Raw genomic sequence first — 26,997 nt, forward strand, 5'->3', positions numbered from 1 at the left:
TCCTAATGCTACACAATATCACATGAACTGCTGAAAGCCGGTCTCTCTTCTTCTGAATGTTACTTAATTTAAGGCAAGTATGTACAGAATTATAAACAGCAGAAGTATGTTTTTGCTGTAGGAACTAGTTTTGTAAGTCCTAGAAAAAAAAAGAAATTCACAAGAAAATTGAAATGATAATTTATGCTTGTCTTGGCTGCCCCAAGCGTTGTTCTCTGCGGGCCAACACCTAAAATCCCATGCCTGTCTGGATTTTCAGCTCATCTGCATAAGATTCTTATCACCTTTATGAAAGAAAATTTAAGGATCTCTTATTATGTATTTGCTTGTGAATAGCACAGACTTTTGCTGAAGCTCTTACATTTCTCTTACTAAGTTCTTTGTTCAAAACTGCAGCTTGATATGTGATCCATTATGATTGCTTGGGGTAAGATTACTTTTCATTGCTTGTTATATTATTATGAACGGTATAAAATGTGCAGATCGTTTGCGACGTGGAACTCATCTGTGAATTTAGTTCCCTTAACCCACATTTATTGTTCAGGATATAAAGGTAAAGGATATGCTTAGAGAATGCAATAATGCTCCAGCTGAAGAAAAGGAATCAAATGTCCTTAACTGAAGTGCACAATGAGGCAGCCATAATGCAATAAAAAAAAATTAGAGTTCTTCGTTTGGCATTTCCACCCAAGTGTAGACAGCCACACCAGGCCATTATTACTAGTCATTATTCCTGATAAAATCCAATGTATGTGAAGATTCCCACCACAAATAGAAATTGATTATGATAAATGGATGCAGTGTTTCTCTAGGCAATTTACTACTGAAACACATTACATCTCATATTGTATTACCACGGTACTTAGGAGCTAATTTATATACACTAAATAAAAAGTCTTATAAGACCCAACCAGGGTCTAGCTGTCCTTTTTTTAAGCAAGTTAGAAAAAGCTATTTCATCTGAATGGCTGCTAATGCAAACATATATTCTCTGTAGGATATACAAATAAATCAGATTTATGGTATCTTACAGATTGCTAATTTGTTTCTAAAGGGTTCATTGCAGAGAAATTACCTTCAGGAACAATTAGACCACTACAAGAGAAGAATTCCAGGTATGGAATTTTTTACATAGTTACATTGTTCCATCTTTATTAGGGTGTGCACCCCCAAAGCTCATACACATTCCTTTCTCTGCAGCCTCAGCTGCACTTGACAGTGAATGAATGGGAAGTGCTCTATGCTGAGCAGCTTCCTGTTCATTCACAAACTGAAGCATAGTAACCACAGTTTACCATGCTTCAGTTAAGAATGGACACAGTGAGTAAGTGTGTCCGCTGTGTTCATTTAGAAAAGAAAATTACATATTTACTAGCCCCTTCCACTCTCTATCCTGAAACATCCCCCGTAGCAGCTGGTGGGAGAGGGGTGAAGCCAGCAGCACTGCGGGGCGGGGGAGCCAACACGGGGAAAGCCCAGGCAGTAGGGGGAATCAGCACTGCATGTAGTAATTAGGGTGTGCCTAGGCACACCTGGCACACGCCTATGTAACTATGTATATACCATACCCATAGAATCCCTCTAGAAAGTGAAAATCACTGTAGTAGGCACATCTAATCCAGTGATCTCCACCAGCCTCTGGGTCATGTGTCAAACAGCTTCCTGCTGCATTCTGAAAACAGAAATGTGCCCACTTGGCATGGGTGCCATGCAGAGAATTATTAGACACAAAAAAATTAGAGTTCTCCTGAATTCCCTTTTCTCCCTCATGGAAAAGAACGCAAGTCTCACCCACTTATTCTTGCATGTATACAAATATTTCAAGCCCATAGTTTACTTTCTAGAAGCAGTCTCAAGTGTGCCCAAAAGGTGATGGTAGTTGGTATGCAGCTCAAAATATGATTTAGCGCATTTTACAGTGTATACTATTGGTTTCATTCAGATAATGCTTTGCAGACCTCATCCAATCAGAGAATTCCATACTTGGAATTCTCATTTAAACTCTTTAAACTCTTTGTATGCTTCAATATTCAGAGCTAGCTTTTCTCTATACCATCATTCAACAGAGTACAATAGAGAGTGCCCCAAATTTTCAATCCTCACACCAAAAGTAAGGTTGGAAAAAGAGAAGTAAGGTCACTACAACTGTCGGTGCTATATAAATCCTATACAATAATACAGCTGCAAAGCAAACTTTCCCCAAGGCAATGGAAAACTCTCCTCAACACTACAGAAACGAAAAACAGAATCACTAGAGCCATAATTCACGCCAAGGTTGAAGCTGTCCTGTTAGACAGGGTTAGGAAATATGAACGCTTGTGTAAACCTTGGGTGGATCATTACCTCCCGACTGACTTTGACCAATCATTACTATCACCTCGCCCACCCTGGAGTAATGGCACATGAGTCAGCATATAAGGGATTATAAATCCCCCCCCCCCGCCCCCAGGGGATCTGTCTTTGTTCTTCCCGCTCTCTTCTCCCCCTTTTTCTGGACTTACTTTCCTTCCTTTTCCTCTTTCTACCCATATTTCCCACCTTGTCTCCTCTCTGTCTCCTCTTTTCCACTACCAGTCCTCTTACGATCTAGCTCCCCTGATTTGGGATAACCCACTTTGAGAAATGAGATCTAATATGACCTCAGCCATACCCAATTCTTAGGGACTTAGAGTCTTAAGACATGCATTGTAATTTCTCCTGTTTCCATCCTCCTCCAACCTCTGGTTTCCTAGCATCTTCGCTTCACCTCATATACTGTTTGATACCCCCCGCAAGCTATGTTTCATGATAACATCCATTGATATTAATTCCAAGAGGCTCCTCCTTCTTTCATCTTCGGTAGATGCCTGTGGTATCTCCAAGTCCCAAATATCAGATCACGATGCAATCGTTACTCATTTACTGATACTGTTAATGTTTTGCCACATACATCTTTGTGGGCTGCATCTGAGTTAATTTTTTGTACTTGTATACATCCTGTTATAAATTCCTCTTCTAGGGGCTTATTCACTTGTGCTAATATCCTTTGTAAGTCTCCTTTTCACTTTGTTTATAAGCTACCTAAACAAGAAAAAATAGTAGTAAAATAGAAATGCCTATTATGTTATGTATAATACCAGTCATAATACCAGTCTGTATGCTGTTGACTCATAACAAATCAAAAAATACTCCTTGACCAAGTAAGTAGTAATCTGAATATTGCTTTATATCAATCACTGTGGTGAGTAGGTCCAATTACTCTACATGGAAATGCCAGGCCTAGTAAGAAAGAGATCTAGTCTATATGTAATATGAAAAGATAACAATCTGGCATAACTTACTAATAGCAGGCACCTGTACACATATGTACCTGTACACATGGGGGTTGATTTACTAAAACTGGAGAGTGCAAAATGTGGTGCAGCTCTGCTCAAAAACCAATCAGCTTCCATTTTTTTTTATGTCAAAGCTTATTGAAAAAGCTTACATTAGAAGCTGATTGGCTACCATAAATAGCTACACTAGATTTTGCACTTTCCAGTTTTAGTAAATCAACCCCATAGTCAAAATGTGATTAGACCCAAATGGTTCTAACCCAATAAAAATCTTTACTATTAGGTTGGAGCTCAGCACACCCCTTGTATCTCACAGCACAGTGTGTGCTTCTAATTCATTGTATTGTGGGATGATGTTGGGGACATTTAACATTAGTTGAGTTTGAAGCTCCCTGGTTATGTAGGAGAAACCTTTCCATAAACTGAGTTATGTTTTGGCAGGGCCTGCCTACTGTTAGCAAATTATATTGTTTTTTCTTTATGTTCTACTGTTTAAGGTTAACTCTCAGTTCACACTGGGGCGGCACGACTCTGTACTACTTCGGGGGCGACTTGTGCATTCCCATGCACCACGACTTCGGAGCGACTTGCAAGGACTTCACATAATGGAAGTCTATGCAAGTCACTCCGAGGTCGCCCCGAAGTAGTACAGGACCCTTTTTCTAAGTCGAAGCGACTTGTATCGCTCCTATTAGAACGGGTCCTGTACCAGTAAATGGATTGCGAGGGAGCGCGACTAGTCAGGCTGACAAGTCGCTTGACAAGTCGCGCTGGTGTGAATGGAGTCTAAACCTAAAATTACCTAAACAAAGCTACATGTCCACTCTGCTGTCTGGCACCTTGGCTGCTTATACTTCCATACCATTTTCTCCTCTACCCCTTCAGTTTCCTGAAGAAATTAAGTGTCTTACCAAGTACTTTCAGGCATGGGAAAACATGTGACTCACTCCGACTGGCTTGGTGACTAGCTACTAACCCAGGCTGTCCCAGAGGGGCAAGGATAGAGGTCTCAGCCCAGTGTATGCCAGTGTTAGGCCTGGTACACACTATCAGTTTTTTTTTTCATTAAACCCATCTGGCTGAAGAAAAAATAACTGAAAAATAAAAAAAATAACTGAAGAGCTCAGGAGGAAATCTTGTACTAACAATCCAACGTTAGTACAGCGATCCCCCAGCTGAGCTATTGTGTTATAACAGGGGGGCCGCCCCCGCCAGAACACACCAGTCAGCACTCTCAGTCATTCTCAGGCACTCTTTCAGGCTGAGAGAGCCAATTATACCGATCGGCAGACCTTTTTTGGTCTTGACCCTTCGACAGAAGCCAGACGTTCACCGACTTCTGTTGGAATGGCTGCCGTACACACAGGCCAAATGAACCACACGATATTAGGCCCACGTGTATGGGGCCTTAAGCAGGGTTTCTCCCTTCACTCCATGGCATTAAGAAAAGCAGGGACAGCAAACTGAAGGTAGGCATAACCAGTGGTGGAGGCTTGCATTCAGTCTGACCTTGCTTTATTGAAAAGTGGCTGTGTTGGGGTTCAAGTTGTCATTGTAGTTATTGCCTTCAATACAGATTCAGTTTATAATACAGTTGCAAAACAGTTAAGTGTATTGTGGAGACAGTTTAAAACCATGTATGAGTTAATCATTTGGGGAAAAAAATTACCATCTTGTTTAGAACTGATTGGAAATAGTTTTATGCTGGTGGTAAATATGGTTTATCTTTTTCTGACATATGTTTCAATATTATTATAATTTCCATATGTTCCTTGATTGATCAATGGCTCTGGGCTTCTTGAGTCAAAAGATTGTATCTTTGAAGTGAATTGTCATATGTAGATTATTAGAGTAATAGTAGGATATGCCTACAAGTGGTTTCACAACTATTTTGTGTCACGGCCTACTGACCACTTATCGGATTTTACTGTATATTGAAACTTGTATATCATAATTGAAGTACTATTTGTTAAGGCACCTCTTTCTTTTTGGTTTCCCTTTTTACTTCCACTGAATAAGCAAAAGTGTATTTATGCATTCTTAGCCCCGTCTTTGAATTTTATCATGAGCCTTTATTGTCCTTCAAAAAAGTCACTATGTAATTAGCACAAGCTAGTGAATTATGAGCAAAAAGAGTTATCAGCCTGATGACTGTTCAAAGGTACTAGATTACATAAAATGACTTAAAGCTCAACTCCAGATATAAAAACAATTGAATCAAATTAATTATTAATTAACCATTTTAGCTATTGTACCTTTATACCCATTATGGAGCAATTTTTACGTTTCCACCATCGGGCTGTGTATTTGTAGATAATGTTACACAGATAGGTTGAAAAAAGACACAAGTCCATCTGGCTCAACCAATCATCTGGCTCAGCCAATAATGTTGCCATTGCTAAAAATAATAAAGTAATGAGCACATTGTTTTTGTCTTTTTGTTTTTTTTTTGGGGGGGGGGATGCGAAGGTAAACCAAAGTTTGGAAATATTGTCTTGCAAAAATAATTTTATTTTCTATGCAATATATGGACAAGATAGTAAAAAAAAAAAAAAAGTAGATTGTTTTCTATATTTGTCCCATTTAAAACTGTACTACAATATTTTTTTTTCTGGATTTTTCTGATACAAAGCATGGTAAAATAGTTGTCTCTTTTCAGAGGTCTGGTTCACCCCCACAATCAATAAAGCTCCTGCATTCCAGTTGATTGGAGAGCTCCAGCTCTGACTCAGCAGGTTGCATGTTGGACCTCTGCAGAGAGAACACTACTGCTACACAGAAAGCAAGGGTCATTCTTTACAGCATGCTGTAACGGGACAGGCATTTCTACTACTATGCTGTGGCTGCTTTCTAAAGAAAACAATAAGAAAAACTTTGAACGCCTTTAATTTTAATGCACCTGGAATATTAATCAATTCAGTCTGAACATTCAGGCTATAATACAGCATGTAATGTAACAATCAGAAAAGGGTTAAACAAATTGCAACTTTATTGAAATAAATGCCCAATAGAAAAAAGCGTGCACCAACTCTTTCAGTCTGGATTCACACTGGTGCGATGTGGGAAACCCTGCGAATCCTGTGCGGGCTCCCGTATCCCACCTGAACCGCTGGCGGTTCACGCTGACATCTACGAAACGCTGCGGGTGTCAGTGTAAAGTTAATAACACCCCCAGATCGGTTCGCAGATCGCAGTATGAACTGTGAAATGGTGCAAGAATCCGAACACCCATGCGATCCGATTCCAGTGCGGACCAAAAAATGGGTCTGCAACTGGAATCGGATCGCATGGGTGTTTCGGATTGTGATATGATTTCAGTTTGTATGGCTGAATTCGCATCGCACAGGCATTGCATGTGATCTGCACAGCAATGCGGTGCAAATCATATGCGATGTCTGTGATCGCAGAAGTGTGAACTCAGCCTCAATCTTTGAACAAAATGTGAACTTTATGCAGCCTATCATTCATTAGATGTGATGAATGTATTTTCTTTTTGCATGCCTTTTCCCCTTTATTTACACAAGGTAATCCTGACAGTAACATAAACAGGAAATAAACAATGAGCAAAAGCATGCCAAAGGCAGACAAATAAGAAACAATACACTTTGGCAGAGAAATAAATAAAAGCTCAAACACCTATGAAAGCAGCTTTTTTTAATTTTTTTTTTATTTCTTTTGAGCTGCAGTTTGCATGGGCCCTAAAACGTTTTTTTCTTTTTAATTGTAAAATGTAAAATTGTAAAAATTTTAAAATGTAGGTTTTGTTCTGAAACTATACTTCTTAGCACTGCTGGGTATCTAAATTGCTAGGCATCCTACATTTTCTAGCCTATTCATGTAATGTGTACATTATTTAATCTTTGTTTTACTGAGTGTTTTGTAAGTGTTTTGGGCGGCTGCTTTTATTTATAAAACACAATTGTTGTAAATGAATAAAACAATAAATGATTACATACCTCCCACACTCAGCTGCACCCATGCTGGGCTTCGGGTGGGTACATTCTCACAGCCTGATTGCTGCTAAGTCATTCTTTGGCCCACACTTATTGTATTTTATTCTCCAATTGGCTCAATGCTTTTAACTTTTACTATCGTGTCCTGTGCATTGCCAGGGGGTAAGTCTTCCCATGCCCAATTGGAGAAAAACATAACATTGTATCAATTTTCATATGATTGCCAAGTGTAAGGGTAAGCAATAGCAGTCTTATGAAAGATAAGTTGGCAGCAAAAACGTTTGCACTCCCACACACAGATTTCAGCTGATAGGAAAGCAAATTTTTCTCCCTTGAGTCATTCTCTACTTGTACTTGAAAAGGAAGCATCTGAAATCCTTAGAGATGATTTTGACAGACGTGATTACTCTACTTTTTTTTGCTGGCTATCTAAGGAGAACGGAATAAATTATATAACAGCTACATTCCTTCGCAAACATTGGTGGAATTGTTACATTAATATTAAAGTGAAATTTTACTTCTATCATATTGTAAACTAGGAAAGCTCTGCACTAAAGAGCTAATATATCAGGTATGTTTGATGAATTACAGTTTTTAGCATTAGTTCCATCTGTTAAATTCTGTCATTCTATTGGCTCAGTTTTATTTTCCCTTGGTTTACAGACAGTTGCTAAGCTCCTGGTAGGTTCCTGACATAAAAATGAAGAGTGAGCCCTAATGACTGGGCCTTATTGTTGTCTGCTTTCTTCTAATTAATTTATTCAGCTGCTTCTGAAAATCAGGATCAGACTGCTGAACAATTGTCTTTTTTTTTTAAGATCATCCATTAACATTTGTATCATCCAGGGACACTTTGGTGTAATTATTATTTTGAGGAAATTATAAGAACTGGAAAAAATCCAGTTGAGCAATCTCCTGTTCCCCAAGCAATGATTATCCGAGGATGACTGCCAATACTCATTTTCATGGCCATCCTTCAGATTGGGTGATCTGATCATCATCATATATTTACTTAAATTGCCAGCAATTGTCCCCTGTATATGGATAAATAGTCTGGTCTCTGGCCATGTCTCCTAGGTTCTTGGGCTGCTTCTGTTTTGATACAGTATTTGGATCTGTGTCAAATGCCTGGCTGACAATTGCCCATAAGCATATGTTTGGTATGTGTTCTGGTGTATGCACAGCTATAAACTAATCCTCGCGGCCTTACCTTAATCCTCCAGTCCCTCTACCCCTTCTTAAACCTAACTACTTCCAGCACCTAACTATTACACTGCTGTTTTTCAAGGCTAAGTCTACCTCTCTTTGAAACTTATTTTTAACTTTGTCTTAGCATAACAAAACTTCAGTGTCAGATTGACTCTAATTTCCAATAAAATATTAAGATGCAATTCTCTTGATATCATCTTTTGGAATTTTACAGGATATTCTTTTAAAACTATTATTATTTAACATTATTTAACATTATTATTATTTAACATTTGTGGGTATACACTTTGTTATAATTATTCATTTTTTTCTGCCCGGGTAATTAAAACTGACATTTTTAAAAAAATTCAAAAAATGCAGTTATGGTTATAGATGCAACAGAACCTACAAGTACTGAAGTCTTGTTTTGCACCATAGCTATAAAATGTTCTCTAGTAGGATTTCCACTACACGTAATACCTGTGTTCGTCTCTGAGATTGACGTACGGCTCTCTTCTTTTCTTTGCCATCTATCCTGAACTGTTGTCCCCACTTTTCTTTTGTTACTTCTCTACCAGAATACAAAGAAGAATACCTCTTTTTTGTTCCTTTGTGATCATGAAAGAGTGGGGAACTCTATGAAATGAGAACCTAGGTAGCATCAAAAACTGGGCAGGGGTCCAAAGCTGTTCCCACTTTGCTAAGAATTAATAAAAATTGACATTGACTTTCTGCAAAAATGCTATACTATATATATTTTTTAACCACTTTAAGACCAGAAGATTTTGCTGCTTATTGACCAGGCCCTATTTTGCGATTCGGCACTGCGTGACTTTAACGGACCATTGCGCGGTGGTGCGACGCTGTACCCAAACGAAATTGAAGTCCTTTTTTTCCCACAAATAGAGCTTTCTTTTGGTGGTATTGATCACCTGTGCGATTTTTATTTTTTGCGCTATAAACAAAAAAAGAGCGACAATTTAAAAAAAAAAAAAAAACAATATTTTTCACATTCTTTTATGAACTTCTCAAAAAAAAAAAAATGTAAAAATCTAAATTTTTTTACATTTTAGGCCAATTTGTTTTCTGCTACATATTTTTGGTAAAAAATTGCAATAAGCGTATTTTTATTGGTTTGAGCAAAAGTTATTGCGTTTACTTACTAAGGGAAAGATTTATGTCTTTTTTTTTTTTTACTAGTAATGGTGGCGATCTGCGATTTTTAGCGGGACTGCGACATTGCGGCGGACAGATCGGACCGCTAACTGACATTTTTGACACTTTTGGGGGTACCAGGGACATTACTACAGTAATCAGTGCTATAAATAAGCACTGTTACTGTAATAATGACACTGGCAGGGAAAGGGTTAACAGTATTGGTGATCTAGGGGTCAAATGTGACCCTAGGGGCGTGATTCTAACTGTGGGGGGGGGGCGTGACTTGTGAAGTCATCACAGAGACATGTGATCCTATATAGCAGGATCACATGACATCTGTGATCACTTCAGGGAAAAGTACGGATGGCTGTGTTTACATCAGCCGTCCGTCCTTCTCTGTCAGCAGCGGGAGATCGCCAGTGTCAGGCGGCCATTGGAGCCGTCTGACACCTGCACTGGCTTCAGGAGTGCGCCGCCGCCGGCGCACACTCGCCCCTCTAGCGCCTCTCAGGCGAGCGCCGTAAATGTATGGGGTTTTGCCTGGGAGAGCCGACCTGCCGCAGTACATCTACAGCTGCTGGTCGCCAAGTGGTTAATGTATTTTATTCATATATTTATTATCATCATGGTACTTTTTATACCCGGTGGCAACACTTCTTACACTTGAATGTTGTACCCCAATATGTTGCAGCGCACCACGAAGTGCATTGCTTTAGAAAAAGGGCCACGTGTAATTTTTGACGTTTTTGTTATATTGTGCTCTTCTCTATATATTGCTGGGGGCTCACTTGTAGTTCTTTAGTTGACCATTTGTTATACATGACAAATGAACTGTACACATTCAGATGAACTCCAGCCACTAATTTACCTTCTATAGGTTATGACATGTATTCGTTTCTACCGGAGGCACTAATCTTCCTTCATAATGATTTTAGAATTTAGTCTGCAGTTTATCACCAGCCTGATTGTGTCTAATCTGCCTTCACCGAATAAGGAATTAGTCATTTTAAGGTTTTAATAACTCCTTTATGTCACAAGACATCATTGAGTACATTGTATATCAAATTAAGTTTTCCGTGGAGACACATCAATCAGGTTAGCTTTATTAAGTTATTATATATGGGGTTCTGGAAAAACCTGCAATACATCCACTATGCCAATGGGCTGAAAAAGGATTAGACAAGACGAAGTGCATCTCAGTACAAGATTTAACAGGTGCTGCTATTGCTGTAGAGAAGTTTTGTTTTTTTATTTTTTATGATTTTTTTTTTTTTTTATTGTAATTAACAAAGCAGCAGAAAACATCTTGCAGTGCTAAAAGTAATTATTCATCTCATTGGCTTGTTACTAGTGAAACCTTTTTACTACTTACTGCTATATATCAGCTTACACTCAGCCACAAAGTGACATCAGATCCATCCATTAGTCTCCAAGAGTCAGGAGTGAAAAAAAAACTATTAATCAGTAACATGATTAAAATAAAAAAAAGTGACATTTCCAACCTCTTTAGTGAAATGACTGGTCACGTCTGGTATTTGTGAATCGTAATAGTCTTTTCAAGTGCTAACTCTGATTGAAATAAATTCAGACACATACTTAAATTCTTATCTTGTTTTATGATTGTGGACACCATAAAAAAAGTTTCTGGCCTTGGAGTCAGATTTGTAGGGAGAGCAGGTCTGTTGCAATTAGTGTGCATGCTGCCGACCGTTTGTACGGCCGTAACGCACACCACAAAAGAGAATCTGAATCTGCAAATGCAATTGAAGAATATTTTTTATTGTAGTAGATTGAGTGCTAAACCCCCTAAGGAATTAACCTTAGAAATTGGAAAGAAGTGTGGGTTTGTGGTAATCTTAATATGTACACTGGGAAATGTATACCCGCTAGAGAAACCCTGACATTAATGGCAGTAATGACTTGTTCCAGCTGACTTCAATTAAATAGGCAGCTCTGCCTTGGCTCATTGCATGTTACAAATCTCATATCTTTCTCCATCATTAGCTATCCTGGGAATAAGTGTGATGATTGAAGTAACTCTATTTAAAACATTCTACGCTCTCTTAAGTTGCACCTGTAAGTAATGCAATAAAATGTGTAACCTAAGAACAATGAAAGTTTAAAAGAAGTGGAAAAAAAACTGCTGATGCTTTGTCCTCTGACATGTTCATAACATAAAATCTGCTTGGCTAGCAGCAAACGCTGACGATTTTAGGATTTGCCAGTAAATATGTAGGGCATATGATACTTGACACGATATACATTTTATTACACATATTATTTATATCATTGCCATCAGTTTTCAGTTACTTTTGAATTCTGTACTACCAAGTGGAACTTGACACGCATACTGTACATGCATGTTTTTCTCCTATGTTTAACAATAAAATATCACCAGTTTTAGACTTTCTGTTTTACTGTATATTTTACCACTAAACACAGATAAAATATGATTTTTTTTAAGGGTCAGACTGCTATGTTTAGTAATATTTCTGTCTAGCAAAAACATAATACTTAAAGCTATGTCAGGGCAACATTAAAAAAAATTGTTTTGCTATACAAGCGAATTTCTCATGTTTTTATTTTTTTTTCTTTGGAGACCCTGCAAGTACAGAAAAATGCCCACTGGACTGCCAGAAATGCAGTTAGCTAATTTCCTGCAGTGGACAATAACACCTTTTGTTGAGCTGAAATTGCCAGAAATGGTGTCAGCCCTGCCAGTTGTCTTTTGTTCATTTACTGAGCCCCCCCCTAGCTACACAACACATGGGCAGTTTGTGCTGTAGCCCATGATAAGAACTAGATAACACAGGAAGAATACACAGCACACAGCCCTTGTTATAGCTGTACTGTAGTTGGTTATAGCTAAGGTATATATATTAGTGATCGACCGATATTGGTTTTTCGTTGCCGATACCGATATTTTGGTCAATGCATATCTGTATCGGCCAATATTGGCTGATATTTTTGTACATTTTTTTTTTACTTTATAGGTACTCTAAAAGACCCCAGACCCCTCCTCTGCACTTAAAAGCATTCAAATCACCAAGTTTGGCTGTTTTGAATGCTGTCGTTTTTTTTAAATCTGGCATCAGACAGTACCCTGGAAGTGATGTCATTCCTGACATCACTTCCGGGTTTGTGCATGGAGACCCAATCAGAGCCGAATGTGGCTTTGATCGGGTCTTCAGCGGCAGGCTGGTTGCCCTGGTCTCCTGGTGGGATGGGAGACCCGGGCGAGCCACAGAAGGCGACGGGACGTCCCCTCCCGCTCCTTGTAATGACAGCCGAGCGGCTTCTCAGCCGCATAGGTTGTCATTACAAGACAGCCGGCCGTCGTCTATGGACGCCGGTACCGGGGTGATGCCTCTAGCTGCAGGCATCACTCCGGTACAAGCACTTGGTGGCTGATTCCGATATATTGGGGAAAGTGCATATCGGCCCCCGTTATATCAGATTTGCCGATAATCGGTCGATCTCTAGTATATATACCGCACCAATATGGATTAGGTGTTACTGGTCTGTGTGTGCAGATGCTTCTTATTTTACATACCCAGGCAAACCGCCTGTGGGAAAATAATAGTTTAGGCCTCCCTTTTAAAAATCATAGGCATATGTCTTTATGGTTATTTTCTTGAATAACAAATGGGTGGGGTGGAAGTTGCGTTTGTACAAGTTCTGTATTAGTACTAAAGGGTGGGTGGGTGGGGTAAATTCTATAATACTACTTATTTTATAGTCTGTTACATAAGGGCATCCATACTGTATATCCATATTTGTTATTGTCCACCGCCATGGATAATTAAACCTTTTGCTGACTGGGCCACAAGATTGTGAGATGTTTCAGGCAGTGTAGTCTGCCTTTCAAGAATGTAGCTCAATGATGCAAATACACTAACAATGGCTGTATCACTATGTAGGATTTGGAATGCTCTGAATTCATAGCATATAATGCATATTGTGTCAGATCAATAGGGCCTTATATATTGCAAGCAATAGAGGTCAATGTCTGCCTTCCTTCCCAGATACTATTAAACCAAAACAAGTAGTGAAAAGGGTCATTTACAGTATGTCTGCATAGGACTCAGATTTGATTATAAATTTAAAACACTACTTTATTTAAAAAAAACTATGTAATTAAAATATTTACATCAAATGTTACTGCCGCCACCATGTTGAAATTAAAACAACGTCTCTACACACAGCCAAGCTCACTCACACATTTGCAATATCAAAACACAGGGGAAAAGAAACTACACGAAATGTGGTAAAAATTGAAGCAGAACATCTGCTTGATTGTTACCAAATCTCCAAAAGGTAAATTATTCACACTAATGGAAGTATTGTGGCTACATTGTTGAACATGCACAGCTCTGTTTAGATTCCGGAACAGTGCCATGTTGACTGCACTCCTGCACATACACAGGAGTGACATCATCCTGAACCAGCCAAACAAAATGACCAATGACTGGCACCTGAAGAAAGCTAGGGAAAAGATGATAGTACCCATGAGGGACCTCAAAGGTGTTAGACCATTCCAGAAGAGGTAAGTATTTTGGACTTTATTTCCACTTTAGTCACAACCCATTTATAAGTCAAGTCTTCAGGACAGCCATACCTGGTCCAATTTTTTAGAAGCAATGTGAAAAATCCTGTCATGTCAAATAATTAGTTTCTGAATGAAGGGGGCCTAATGGATCCAAGCATGAAAACTTTAGTACAGGATTCTATGTCACTAAGGCTGGGTTCATACTATTTGAGGAGCGGCTCGCAGCAGGGGGTTCGGTGCATCCTTGTTCACTGTTTCAGGTGTGAATCAGGTCCAAATTTTTGCCTGAATTCAGACCTGAAACGGAGCCAAAGACGCACAGGACCCTTCTGCAGTGCGCTCTTCGGCCGCCCCGGAAATGCGTGAACTGCCTCCATTGAGAGCCAGTCACACTCTCATGTAATACGAACTGTATGCAGGGAAATGCATCCAATTTGCATAAGTGTGAACCCAGCCTAAGACTTAGTTACTGTTATAAATCTTCGCAATATAGGAGAAATGTAATCCGATTGGGGGTTTTACTGAAAAAGATGACTTGGTGTTAGACAAATAAAAAAGAAAACACGGTGGGGTTGGTTTACTAATGGGGTACTGTAGGTTCACTTTGCAAGGTGAATGTTTGTCTAGCATAGTTCATATGGTAAAGTTGTGTTGATGGTGAATGCACAAGATACAACAAGGAAAATTGCTTGCACATAATTGGATTACTGCAATGAGCACAGCTTTACCTTATTTACAAAGAGGCCATTTTGTGACATTCATGTACACTTGATAACAAGTTGTTTTCCTATGACTTTTCCTCCTTAAAGCGGAGTTCCGGCCTCAAAAACTACTTTGGGCCATCCACTTGCTCTGTGTCACCTGTAAAAGAAATGGGATAGTCCCGATTTTTTTTTTTGTTTACTTACCTTGTTATTGAAGAAAATATACTTACCTTTCGTTCACTTCCTCCCTCTGCGGCTTCGGCCCGCGCCGTCACTTCCTGATTCCTGGGAGCTGAATGTCAACACTCCCAGGAATCAATGCGCCTGCACCGGCCCCGTTCGTCAGTTCCGGGGCAGGCGCGTCATCTCCTGCTAAACAGCTTCTGGGCATGCCCAGAAGCTGTGCAGGGATGATGTGCCTGCCCGGAACTGACGAGCGGGGCCGGTGCAGTGCATTGTGGGACTGAAGAGGACACGGAAGAGGACACAGAAGAGGACGCGCTGGCTTCAGCTGCCCACACCTGAGATGGCAGCGCTGGAGAAGAAATTTTCAAGTAAGTATTTCTTCTAAAAGGTAAGTGTGACCTGGAAGGCTATCCATTTTGGAATGCACTAGCCCTGACTGTCCCGGGGGTATTTTTAGTGAAAAATAGTTTTCGAGGCCGGAAATCTGCTTTAACTGGCTTCAGGCTATATCTTACATCAGTCCTACAATGGGACTTTACTGTGTGAGAATGGTCACTTGTATCCATATTTGAAGGGGCTCCATTTTAGTTGTGGGGCTTTTAATATAAGATTGTGGGGTTTCATTACTAAATCTGGAGAGTGCACAACCAGGCTCACTTCTGCATAGTAACCAATCAGCTTCCAGGTTTCATTGACAAAGCCTAATTGAACAAGCTGAGTTTATAAGTTGATTGGTTTCTATGCAGAAGTGAGCCTGATTGTGCACTCTTCAGCTTTAGTAAATAAACCCTCGTGTCACAACTTGTCTTTGGTGATGTAGTTGGAGCTGCAGAAATAAGTTTGCTGCCACTTTCTATGCTATACATTATGTGGCCCAATTAAATAACTTTCTAAACTCCTTGTGTAACATCTTGGCAGTATGAGCACAGTGAGGTACCTTGTTATACTTGCTGTAAAGTGACGTGAAAGGAAGGAAGATAATGGCTATAGATGGTACTTCATACCATAAGAGGCAATTAAAACAGTTATTCAAAGACTGCACTCATGGATATAAACACTTATCCCAGAATAATGGTTTCCATCTCAGCTATTCAGTAGTTTTACAAAATTTAAAGCCTTAGTTTAGCGGGGAAAAAACAGCACAAGGGACATTCTTAAAGTGGTTGTAAAACCAGGAGGTTTTTTAATCTTAATGCAATCTTAATACACCTTCTGTGTGCAGCAGCCCACTACTACTTACCTGAGCCCCATTTCTATCCAGCAATGTGCACGAGTGCCTTGGCCATCCGGGACTCTCCCTCCTGATTGGCTGAGACACAGCAGAGGTGCCATTGGTAAGATGGGGGGTGGAGCGGGGCCGAACCACAGCTCTGTGTCTGAATGGATACACGGAGCTGTGGCTCAGCTCGGGTGCCCCCATAGCAAGCGGCTCGGCTCGGGTGCCCCCATAGCAAGCGGCTCAGCTCGGGTGCCCCCATAGCAAGTGGCTCGGCTCGGGTGCCCCCATAGCAAGAGGCTCAGCTCCGGTGCCCCCATAGCAAGCGGCTCAGCTCGGGTGCCCCCATAGTAAGCGGCTCGGCTCGGTTGCCCCCATAGCAAGCGGCTCGGCTCGGGTGCCCCCATAGCAAGCGGCTGGGCTCAGTTGCCCCATAGCAAGCGGCTCGGCTCGGGTGCCCCCATAGCAAGCAGCTCAGCTTGGGTGCCCCCAAAGCAAGCGGCTCAGCTCGGGTGCCCCCAAAGCAAGCAGCTCAGCTCGGGTGCCCCCATAGCAAGCGGCTCAGCTCGAGTGCCCCCATAGCAAGCGGCTCAGCTCGGGTGCCCCCATAGTAAGCATCTCGGCTCGGGTGACCCCATAGCAAGCTGCTTGCTATGGGGGCACTTGACAGAAGGGAGAGGCCAGGAGCTCTGGTGAGGGACCTGAGAAGAGGAGAAACCAGGTTACTCTGTGCAAAACCATTACACAGAGCAGGTAAGTATAACATGTTTGGTTTTTTTTTTTTTTTTTTTTAAAAAAACAAGACTTTAGTATCACTTTAGTGTCAAAGCGATGTGTCCCTTGCGCTGCTTGCTGCAGGTATAGTGTAGTCTTCCTCCTCTAATCCCCCTCTACCCCTGCCACCATAATGTTTTTGTTGTTGCTCATCAAGAATGCCAGGTATGCCTGCCCTTTTCATCCACCATTTCCATTTATGGAAACTGTACTATAGCTTGTATGAATTAAACCCAATTTATGCATGGAGGATGGGCAGATGAATGAAAGATTCACCTCATCCATTCAAAGATTGCGTTTCATTCAAAAAATACAGTGAGTATAAAAACATCTATTTTTTCCACCAGATTTTTTTTAATCTTATCTGGTGCTTTTATGCAATACATACAGTTTTTATATATTGCATTCCTAAATGTGCTTTTTGACATGTACATAACAATAAAAATGTTATTCTTTAGCTAGATAGCAGTCTTTTCTACTCCTCTCTGTGCTTGTAGAATACATTTAATAAAATTCTGTTTTGCCATATCAGAATAAAGATCTACAAGAAAAGAAACAGCGTTGACACCCTAAAACAATTATTATTATGTCGCTGAAAGGTTTTAAAATAAAGAAAAATAAATCTGAAGATAAAAATCTAGATCTGTCAGCCCAGTTTAACTCCTCAGTTTAAAAACATAGGTTTTAGTTGAAAACCTTTGTACATTTGGAAGCCACGCTGCCACATTAAGGGTACCTCCGATAAGTATGCTGCCAAAGTTGTGCTATACAGCACGTGGTGCTCAGGTTTACATATGCCTTAATCTTTGGCGGTTTGCTTTTTCATTGTGGATAACTATGAAATGGGGCCTTGCAAACTAAAAATAGCAGTAATTATTATTTTTTGTGTTGCACGTGGAAATCTGGCTGTATATTAGCTATTCTAATTCGAATGACAAAAGGGATAATTAATCATAACACATCTCTGACCTAACTGCCCCTTACAGCCTTTGACCCTATAAAAATCACAATTTTTTGGTGAAAAATGGCCCATTCTTTGCTTAAAGCTCATTGCCTTTATTGGCTATTTTTTACCATTACACAAACCCTGTCATTAGGCAAACATGAAAACCTTCCAGCTGTCATTATCTGTGCTAAAGCCTGGGTATCAAATGGCAATGATACTGAAACCATACTCCATGTTTTCATTGAACCTGGGCTGGAATACTTTTAGACCTAAAATGATACTGTCAATGCAAACATTAATTTGCCTCATATTTGCTTTAGCCAGCCATCATTTATTTTTGCACAGCATTTTACTATTTGTAGTCGTTTTAGACAAAGTGTATGAAAATATAACTTATTTTCATATTGATTCTAAACTAGAACTACTTTGATTATTTGGCTTTAAATGTGCTGAAATTCTATTATTCTACAGGTGCGTGTTTTTTTTCATTGCAAGAGCACATAGAGTTGGCTTCTATTAAACATCCTTGTTTTCTTCTTTGGATTGCCGTCACATTTCTCATCTGTCCACAAAAATGAGATTCAGGGAATATGTTCCAGTGGTTTGAATAAAGTGGACCTGATAAAAGAATATGACACTCCACCCTGCCCTTTCCCCAGTGATAAACTATGATAACTTGCAAATCCACTGCCAAAGGCCCTGCCCTAGGAACTCTGTGTCTAGTCACACCTTAGGCCCTCCGAGACTGCAGGTTTATCAGAAGAGCAACCTCTGAATTACCATCTGTGATGGCCCCAGTTGCACTACATTAACTGGAGGAATTCCAATGACTATCTGATATGTTTCTATCCCCACCTTACACCTATTTATGATCGTTATTGTCGCTTGCTATCATTATTATACAGGATTTATATGGCGCCAACAATTTGGGTAGCCTTTTACAAAGTGAGTTACAATACAATTTGATAGCCCTGCTCATTAAAGTTTACAATCCATAATATAGATCTAGCAAACTGACTTCGCCCAAAAAAAAATGTATTATATAACCTAAAATAGGGATATAAAATATATCAACTGGTAACTATTATTTCTAGAATCCATACCTTCTAGCAGAAGAAAGAGTGGGTGGCATGCAGGCACTTATGGGGCTTTGGGTTCATTTACATGGCTTTATAAGTTTGAATACCATAAATAGAAATGCGTATTTCTACCCCCAGGAGTACAGAGGTTTGCATTCAGCAATGGTTTGTAAACCCAATTTATTCGTTTACACTCAAAAAATTATTTGAGTGATATAGAGGTTGGTTTATTAATGGCAAATAGACTGTGCACTACTTGCCTACTGGGCACCTTCACCCCCTTCCTGCCCAGGCCAATTTTCATCTTTCAGCTCTGTTACACTTTGAATGACAACTGCGCGGTCAAGCAGTGCTGTAGCCAAATTAAATTTTTATCATTTTTTTCACACAAACAGAGCTTTCTTTTGGTGGTCCTTTTTTTCACAGCTGGGTTTTTTATTTAAAAAAAAAAGACCGATTATTAAAAAAAAAAAAAAAAGTTTATTCTTAGTTTCTTTCAGTAAATTTTGTAAATAAGTAATTTTCCCCTTCACTGATGTGCGCTGATAAGACGGCACTGGTGGGCACTGATAGGCTGCACTGATGGGCACTGATGATGGGGCACTTATTGGGCACTGATGAAGCGGCACTGAAGGGCACTAATTAGGTGGCACTGATGAGGAGGCACTAGTATGCCGCACTGATAGGTGGCACTGATATGCGGCACTGATGAGCACTGATAGGTGGCACTAATGGACACTGATAGGTGGCACTGATGGGCACTGATAGGCGGCACTGGTTTGCGACACTGATGGGCCCTGATGGGCAGCACTGATGGGCGACATTGATGGGCAGCACTGATGGGCACTGATGGGCAGCACAGATGAACAGGCACTGAAAGGCACTGACTGGCATCACTAATGGGCACTGATTGGGGTCACTGATGCACACTGATGAGGGTCACTGATGAGCATTGATTGGTGTCATTGATTGGATCTTTTGTGGCTTTACTGTAATCGGGGCACTGATGATCAGTGCCCTGATTACCTGTCCTGGTCACCCCTTCAAGGAAGAGTCGCTGATCAGCTCTCATCGCCACACACTCTGACAGTGTGAGGTGAAGAGCACCGCAAAACAGCACTTCTGCATTTACATGTGACCGGCTGTGATTGGACACAGCTGATCGCATGGGTAAGGTAAGGATTGCCAAGATTGGGGTCACACAAGAGCAGCCATTCTGGGGCACCGTCATATGACGTTGTCCCAGAATGAGAGCCGCAGCGCTCCACCGCCATTTGACGATGGGGGGGTCAAGTGGTTATACATATATGGCGACAATACCCAATTACATGCAAGGGACCCCCCCAATAAAAAAAACAAAAAAGGATTTAGCTTGCACGTGGTTGGATGATTAAAGTGAACAGCTTTACCTTATTTACTAGATTAATATTTACTTTGCACTCTCCACTCCTTTATTAAATAAACCCCATTGTGTTTTATAGTAAGAGACATATACATTTGTCTAAATCATTCCAATTTATGCTGTTGAAATCTAACCATCAGCACTTGATATGTTTTAACAATGTAAAGTGTCATTATGCTATACAATGAAATTGCTAAAACCATAATCCAAAGAACAACATACCATTAGTGATCTGCGGGGGGGAATTTGGTCTGTGTGTGAGTAGACACGTTCCTGCTAAACTGATGGACACACCACTCTATATCCTGTCCGACTAGAGACCACATATTTTCTCCAGGTCATACTAGTTTAATCCCACTACATGGCTACAGGCTGTGATCATTCAAACACATTCTACATTCCGGCTGAAGATAAGGCTCTCAATTCTCTTTCATCTAGTTAATTCAAGAAGATTGTGGATTAAACAAGACTGTGTTTTTTGCCAGATCAGCAGACAGCGGTAGTGAAAAAATGTACGGGTAACAACCCCATAATAATTTAAGTGTAGGTAGCAATTAGTTATTTTGGAAGCAAAAACATGCCACTGCAGTTTCTTTTTTACTACAACCTCTATAAATGAATGCAAAAGTAATATTTATAATAGTAATATTTGTATGCGTGATAATTTTCCACCTGTTGACATTGCAGAATCTGCCCTAAACTGCAACTTGCATTATGTATAAATCAAGAGGGAGTGGGTGCAACGTCTCATATTTGCTATTTAATAGGGTTTAAGATGACCCAATTTAAGTGGGTCATTTACTGTAAGCTCCCCCAGAGGCACCATGTGTGTTTCCAGCAAAACGGGTATTCAGGGATACTTCACCAATACGTCATTTGCATAAAGCACCAACACATTCATATGGTAATCCTTCCGGTTCATTTACTATTATGTTACTACTGCAGGTTTACCGCAAAGTGGTGTGAGGTTATTACCAGACTGGCGTGAGGCTGTGTTTGCTACAAAGATCTATTTCACATTTTAACTCATACTTATGGGTTTAAAATGAACACAGATCGATAGATTTGTATATGATCACCTTTTAGTAAAATGTTTACTATATCTTATCGGTACACTATGATCTGCACGTTGGTTACAGAGGTTGATGGTAGCCAAGATACCTATATACTGTACATGACAACTAGCAATAAATAAACAATATTTTATATTAAAGTTGCAGATTATCTACTTGCCCTTAAATGATTGAGACATATGATCAATACTCAGTCCTGCCATAACTGGTTGGAATGTGTGAAGTTTATGTCTGTAGACACCTTTATAATGGACTACCTGTATTAGTGGTGCCAGATGTATACAGACAGTATAGTAATGGCTGGTCTTTTCCTAATGTCATGACATTCTTTGGATTCTAAACATTGGTAGTGTAAAGATACACATTTTCAAAAACAGGCCATAGACAGAAGAGTTAATAGGTTTAATTTAATTACAAAAATCAGGGAAAAAAAGTATTAACTGGCAAATATCAAACATAAATTTTTCAAAAGGATGGATAATGAATATCAGTGATCTTGGCACATTGTTATGGGCAGGAGAGGTGCTGTGACATCTGTTTTCAATCAGCTACATCAATGGCATATGCAATTGAAATGACAAAGAGGTTCCATGGGAAATAATTTCCATACCAACCGGTAACATCTAACAGTGATACTGCTCTTAACCCAAGCAGACCAAAGAAAAAGGGTCAATTACCCCCCCCCCCAACACCATATACTCTTCTTTGATCCCCCCCCCCCCCAAGGCAGAAGGCAGCCTGTAAAAGAAAGTGTATTTTCTTACCTTTCCAATAATGAATGTGCTGAAAAGCCTAAGTTGTAGGCATTCAACCCTTCGGGTGGGTCAAATACCTCTTACCCTTGCCACACACAGTGGTTCTTCCTGATGGCTCATACTTCATGTATTGAGGTACAACCCAGTGGGAGAGGGGCTTTTTAACACACAGGTCCCTGGAAAGGTAAGAATATATATATTTCTTTTTTTTTACAGACTGTCTTCTGTTTAGAAGTGACCCAGTGGGGACAGACTCACTTTAGGCGACCCTTTACTTCTTTTTACTTTAAAGATTCCATAATAAAGAAGATCTTGTCCATATTGGTGAAACCTCAGGCCAGCCCAAGTTGCAAAGTAAAAGAATGGAAATTTCCAACTTGGCTAAACAGCTATTCATTTAATTCTAGTATAAGTCTGAATAAACTTGTTAGGCCAATAATCTTTGTACCTTAGTGATCTCTTTGAATGGTGTCTATAAAGTAATGTAATGTTTGTAATAAACCAGACAGGATACAGTAAAAATTAACCTAATTGTTTTTCGTATGCTGTTAATCTCAGTGACTTAGGTGCATTGCCTTTCACTATTTATTCTGTAGAAATTGCTGTGTCGAAATATGTTCTGCATTCAATTAACCAAGATTCATGTGTTTCCTCCTAGACTTGGATTGTCACATGCATTTATCTTCAGCTGCTTTTTATCTCCTTTGGAAGTCCATGCAAAAACCCCGTCACTGATGCTGTGAATGACATTGACAAACTGGTAAGCCTAATTCTTTTTATCAGCTCTTTACTTTCAAAACTGTATTAGAAACAGTAAAAATGTTTAATATACTTTATGTTGTTTCTTCTGCAATAAAGAAGGAAATCTTGTAAAAATTGTAAAGCTGGCTTCCAACGGGCAGTTTGCTTTTTGTTTCTCACAAAAGGTGAAAGAACTACCTTGTCCTAGTTGCAGTTTATCCGCACCCAAATGCTCTGTTACTTTTTTTCCCAGTTGAGGAGACTTTTGTGTTGCGACACATGCATAGTAAAAAGAAATGTCTTTTCCTGTGAGGAAACAGTATGATTAATGCTCTCTTCAGAGAATGTAATCACATGTGCAGCATCATGGCAGTTGTAGGTTAAACAGAAGCCAAGATGGCAGCTTCCTTGGCTGAAAAATGATGGGAGTGTTTACTTCCACTTTAAGCAACACAGCTAGGGTCCTATCCTACCCCCAACATGTGACTGGAAAGTGAAGGAGCAGCAGCAATAAAAACTTCACAGAAGCTCCTATACTTTCTTATGCCATCAAAAAAACTAAAAAGAAAAGCTTTGGCTATATATACAGTTTACTTTTAAATAAAGACAATGCTCCTTTCATTGGTATTTTTTTTTATATCTGCCTGAAGTTCAACATTAAAATATATATAAACCCAAACACTTAAATATTACAAAATCTTTAATCTGTTAACAGTAATTTCAAGGGTAGTTTTCAATCTTGCAGCTTTTATTTACATAATACCTGGTGACCCTGCCATGAATATACTTGGCTAAGTCCTTGTACAGTTGAAATGCATTACCGTGTGCTGGCTACTGTCATACAATGAAGGTCCTTGAGACACTTCCTGTTTGGGCAAATGCTCTATCTCTCATTTGTGCTTCTACATTGTCACCCTGTCACAGGGGCTTCTATTGGAGATAAGTGACCGTTTCAATACACAGATGCAGGCAGGGTCTACTGTTATCATTATCAGAAAACCCACCATGAAAAATGCCATTCAGGCATTGCTGGAGTGTAGGGTTACAAGAATTGGCTGCAAAGATGCTGCAGGAGATCAGGATTGGGATGTAATGAAGGATAAAAAAAGTAAAAAATGAGTATGTTGCTAAAAAAGGCAATGCTTTAGCAAACAAAGTTTCATTCAGTTAGGATTGACATATACTTTCAGTTTACTGAAGTAAAGGCACTGAAAGATTAATACTAATGGGTTGACATGACTGTCAGGGTACCAGGAAACCAGACCACACAGGGTTGCAGGTAAAATAAAGCAGTTTATTGGTGCAAACAACACTAAACACACAGCAAGAGTGAGGAAGTGAGAGCAGGAACAAGCGGGGTCAAGTCCAGAAGCGGGTAGTCATCCAAGCCAGGGTTGAGTCCAGAAGCAGGTAGTCTGCCGATGTGGGGTTGTCTGCCGATGTGGGGTTCGAGAGCCAGGAGAGTTGTCAGCCAAGCCAGGTCATACACGGAGGAACACAGAGAACAGAAGACTGGTAGCAGAAATGCACCTTGGAGCACAAACATAAGGATCAGCAGCATCATCACTGTGCAACACCCTGGCAGCAGGCAAGTGATGATGCAATCAGAGTTTTTTAAGAGGCAGCAGTCTGCACATGTCCAACATTGCTGCCAACAGCAGGGCAAGGTAAGACCTTGACAATGACATACTGCACTTTGAACTTTGCTCTTGCCTTAATAATTAAGTCTGGTAGTGTCATCTTAAGACTGATTTAATCGTATAGTATAATATCCATGAAGATTATTAACCCCCTACTTCAAATTACATCCAGAGGGTATTGCATTCCTTTTAGCCTGTATAACGTGGGAACTTTTTATGTAATCTCCAGTAAATGCTAAATATTTCCTGTTATACAGGTTTATAATGTTTATTTAATCCCTTGAGAATTATGGAGTATATACGAAAACATTTGTGTTGCTTATGTAAAAGCCAGTTAAGTGGAATTTCAGAAGCTGGATAAAAGGATACCATGTTATATCCCCAGGGCCCAACAGGTTGCTTGGATTTAGGTAGTCAGGAACATCAAAGACTATTCAGGTTTATCTTCAGCCATCTAAAGACACAAAACAGGCACAGCATTGTGTAGGGACAGATATGTTTTATCTGTTATAAAGGTTCTATTTATAAAGACCCGTCTAACAAACATATTGCTTTACAATTGGCTTTTTTGATCTGAGGTTGTATGTTGAGATTTGTAAGTTGCAAATGCAGTTTAGGGTAGCCTTATACATGCAGATAATTGTCATAGGTCCGTTTGATTCATCAGTTGCAAACATCTGGCCACTTCCGACCACCTTCCTGGTGCCTTCAATAGGCGGGGGATATTCACTGCAAAAAAAAATATTAAATCTGTTAAAAAATTACAGTTGGTAGGCCTAATCTTTTTTTTCAATGTAGACAAGAAAAAAAGATCAAAGTAACACATATCTGCAGCTGCCACTATGGGCGAATGTTATGACAGATCCTGTCAATAAGGCAACCTGTTAAGGGACAGCCAGATATATTGCTTCCAATAATTTTCATATATGCATATCTTGGACCAGCCTTTAAAGATGTAAAACCTGGCTTGTAAGAACTTGTTTATAAAAAAAAGCAAGTGTAATCCTCCTTGGTCTGTGTTCAAAGAGTAGCTGGCACTAGAAATGGATGACCGTTACATGTGTAGGCTAAAAAACAATATTTTTTATTAACTGGTGGATGGACATGCATTATTCTCCCATCAACAAATCATTTGATACATGCCCAACACCCAAACAACCCCAGGAAATGATAATGGGTAAAGAAATCTAACAGGGTGACTGATTTTTCCCTGAGAGTATTTGGCTAGGAGTGGCAGGATTACCGTTTTACAAAATATTTTTCCCTGTCTGTGTGTATCCTAAAATTCAGTGTACCATTAAAACATACTTCTGTTAAAAGCCTAGTCTGGTAGGCTTAGTCGCATTGAAAATTAAAAATTAAAAAAAAAAACTATGGGACATGTTTTCCTATTTTGGAGACATGGGATATTACCCTTATGTATAGTATGGATGCAATATTATATGCTTCCAGAATTTTTAAGTGGAAAACATAAACCATTTACATTTTTTTTTTTTAATAAATAGCTGATTACATTTTCTTTGAACATAAATAATTACTGTTTAAATGTGTGAGATATGCTTTTGTTACCCTTCCATCTTTTAGAGGGAATGTCAGTTTTTCAAACTGAATTTAGCTCTCAATATCTAGCGTAAAATCAATTCACAAGGACATATATACATAAAAAAGAAAACAGGGAACTGTATATTCTCCCCTACTGAGATTCCCACCACTCTAGGATTCCGATGAACACCTCAAAAACATAGGCAGGGGATCAACTGATGAAAACTTTATTAGTTAAGCTGGCCATCTGCATATGATCAAAGTTTTTGTTGGTGCTAATGGAAGGTTTGACATATAAAAGCCACATGAGGATTGCCTTTAGCATCAGATACCTTTCCTTCAAGCATGGGAAACTTTTTAGGCATATTCATGGAAGCATACAATAAAACCATAGAGCGCTTCTTTAATGCGTAAGTGCATAATATAAATAAGAAGTGAGTATTAAAAATATTTGTCAAAATAAAAAAACCTCCTAAAATACTCCAAAAAATCACTTTTTTCTTTAAACCAGGTGCCATCAATTAAATAATCATCATTGTGTTCAATCATTGTGATTGATTGAATTCTCTCACCAAACACACAAGGTGTGCCTTCTAAAATACGTATGTGCTCAAACACTCATAATTGCTGTCCAACCACTTATGGGTCTTTTAAATTAAAAAAAAATCATACTCACCAAAAACATATGACCACATATTGCTAAGTAGGTCATGTACGCTTATTTAAAAAAAAATTCACATGGCTTTATTTTATTCCGCTCTTAGGAAAACATTTCCA

General features: G+C 39.5%; 1 protein-coding gene across 1 annotated transcript in view; it reads left to right on the plus strand.

Moving 5' to 3' along the window:
* Positions 1–26,997, plus strand: part of KITLG (KIT ligand) — a 90,986-nt gene that overhangs the window by 16,762 nt on the left and 47,227 nt on the right. The window contains exon 2 of the mRNA XM_082255323.1: positions 22,956–23,057. Coding sequence (XP_082111449.1) covers positions 22,956–23,057 — 102 coding nt within the window. The remainder of the gene's footprint in view (positions 1–22,955; positions 23,058–26,997) is intronic.

The sequence above is a fragment of the Pelophylax lessonae genome (genome assembly GCF_965119305.1).
Source record: "Pelophylax lessonae genome assembly, chromosome: 4".
Taxonomy (NCBI): domain Eukaryota; kingdom Metazoa; phylum Chordata; class Amphibia; order Anura; family Ranidae; genus Pelophylax; species Pelophylax lessonae.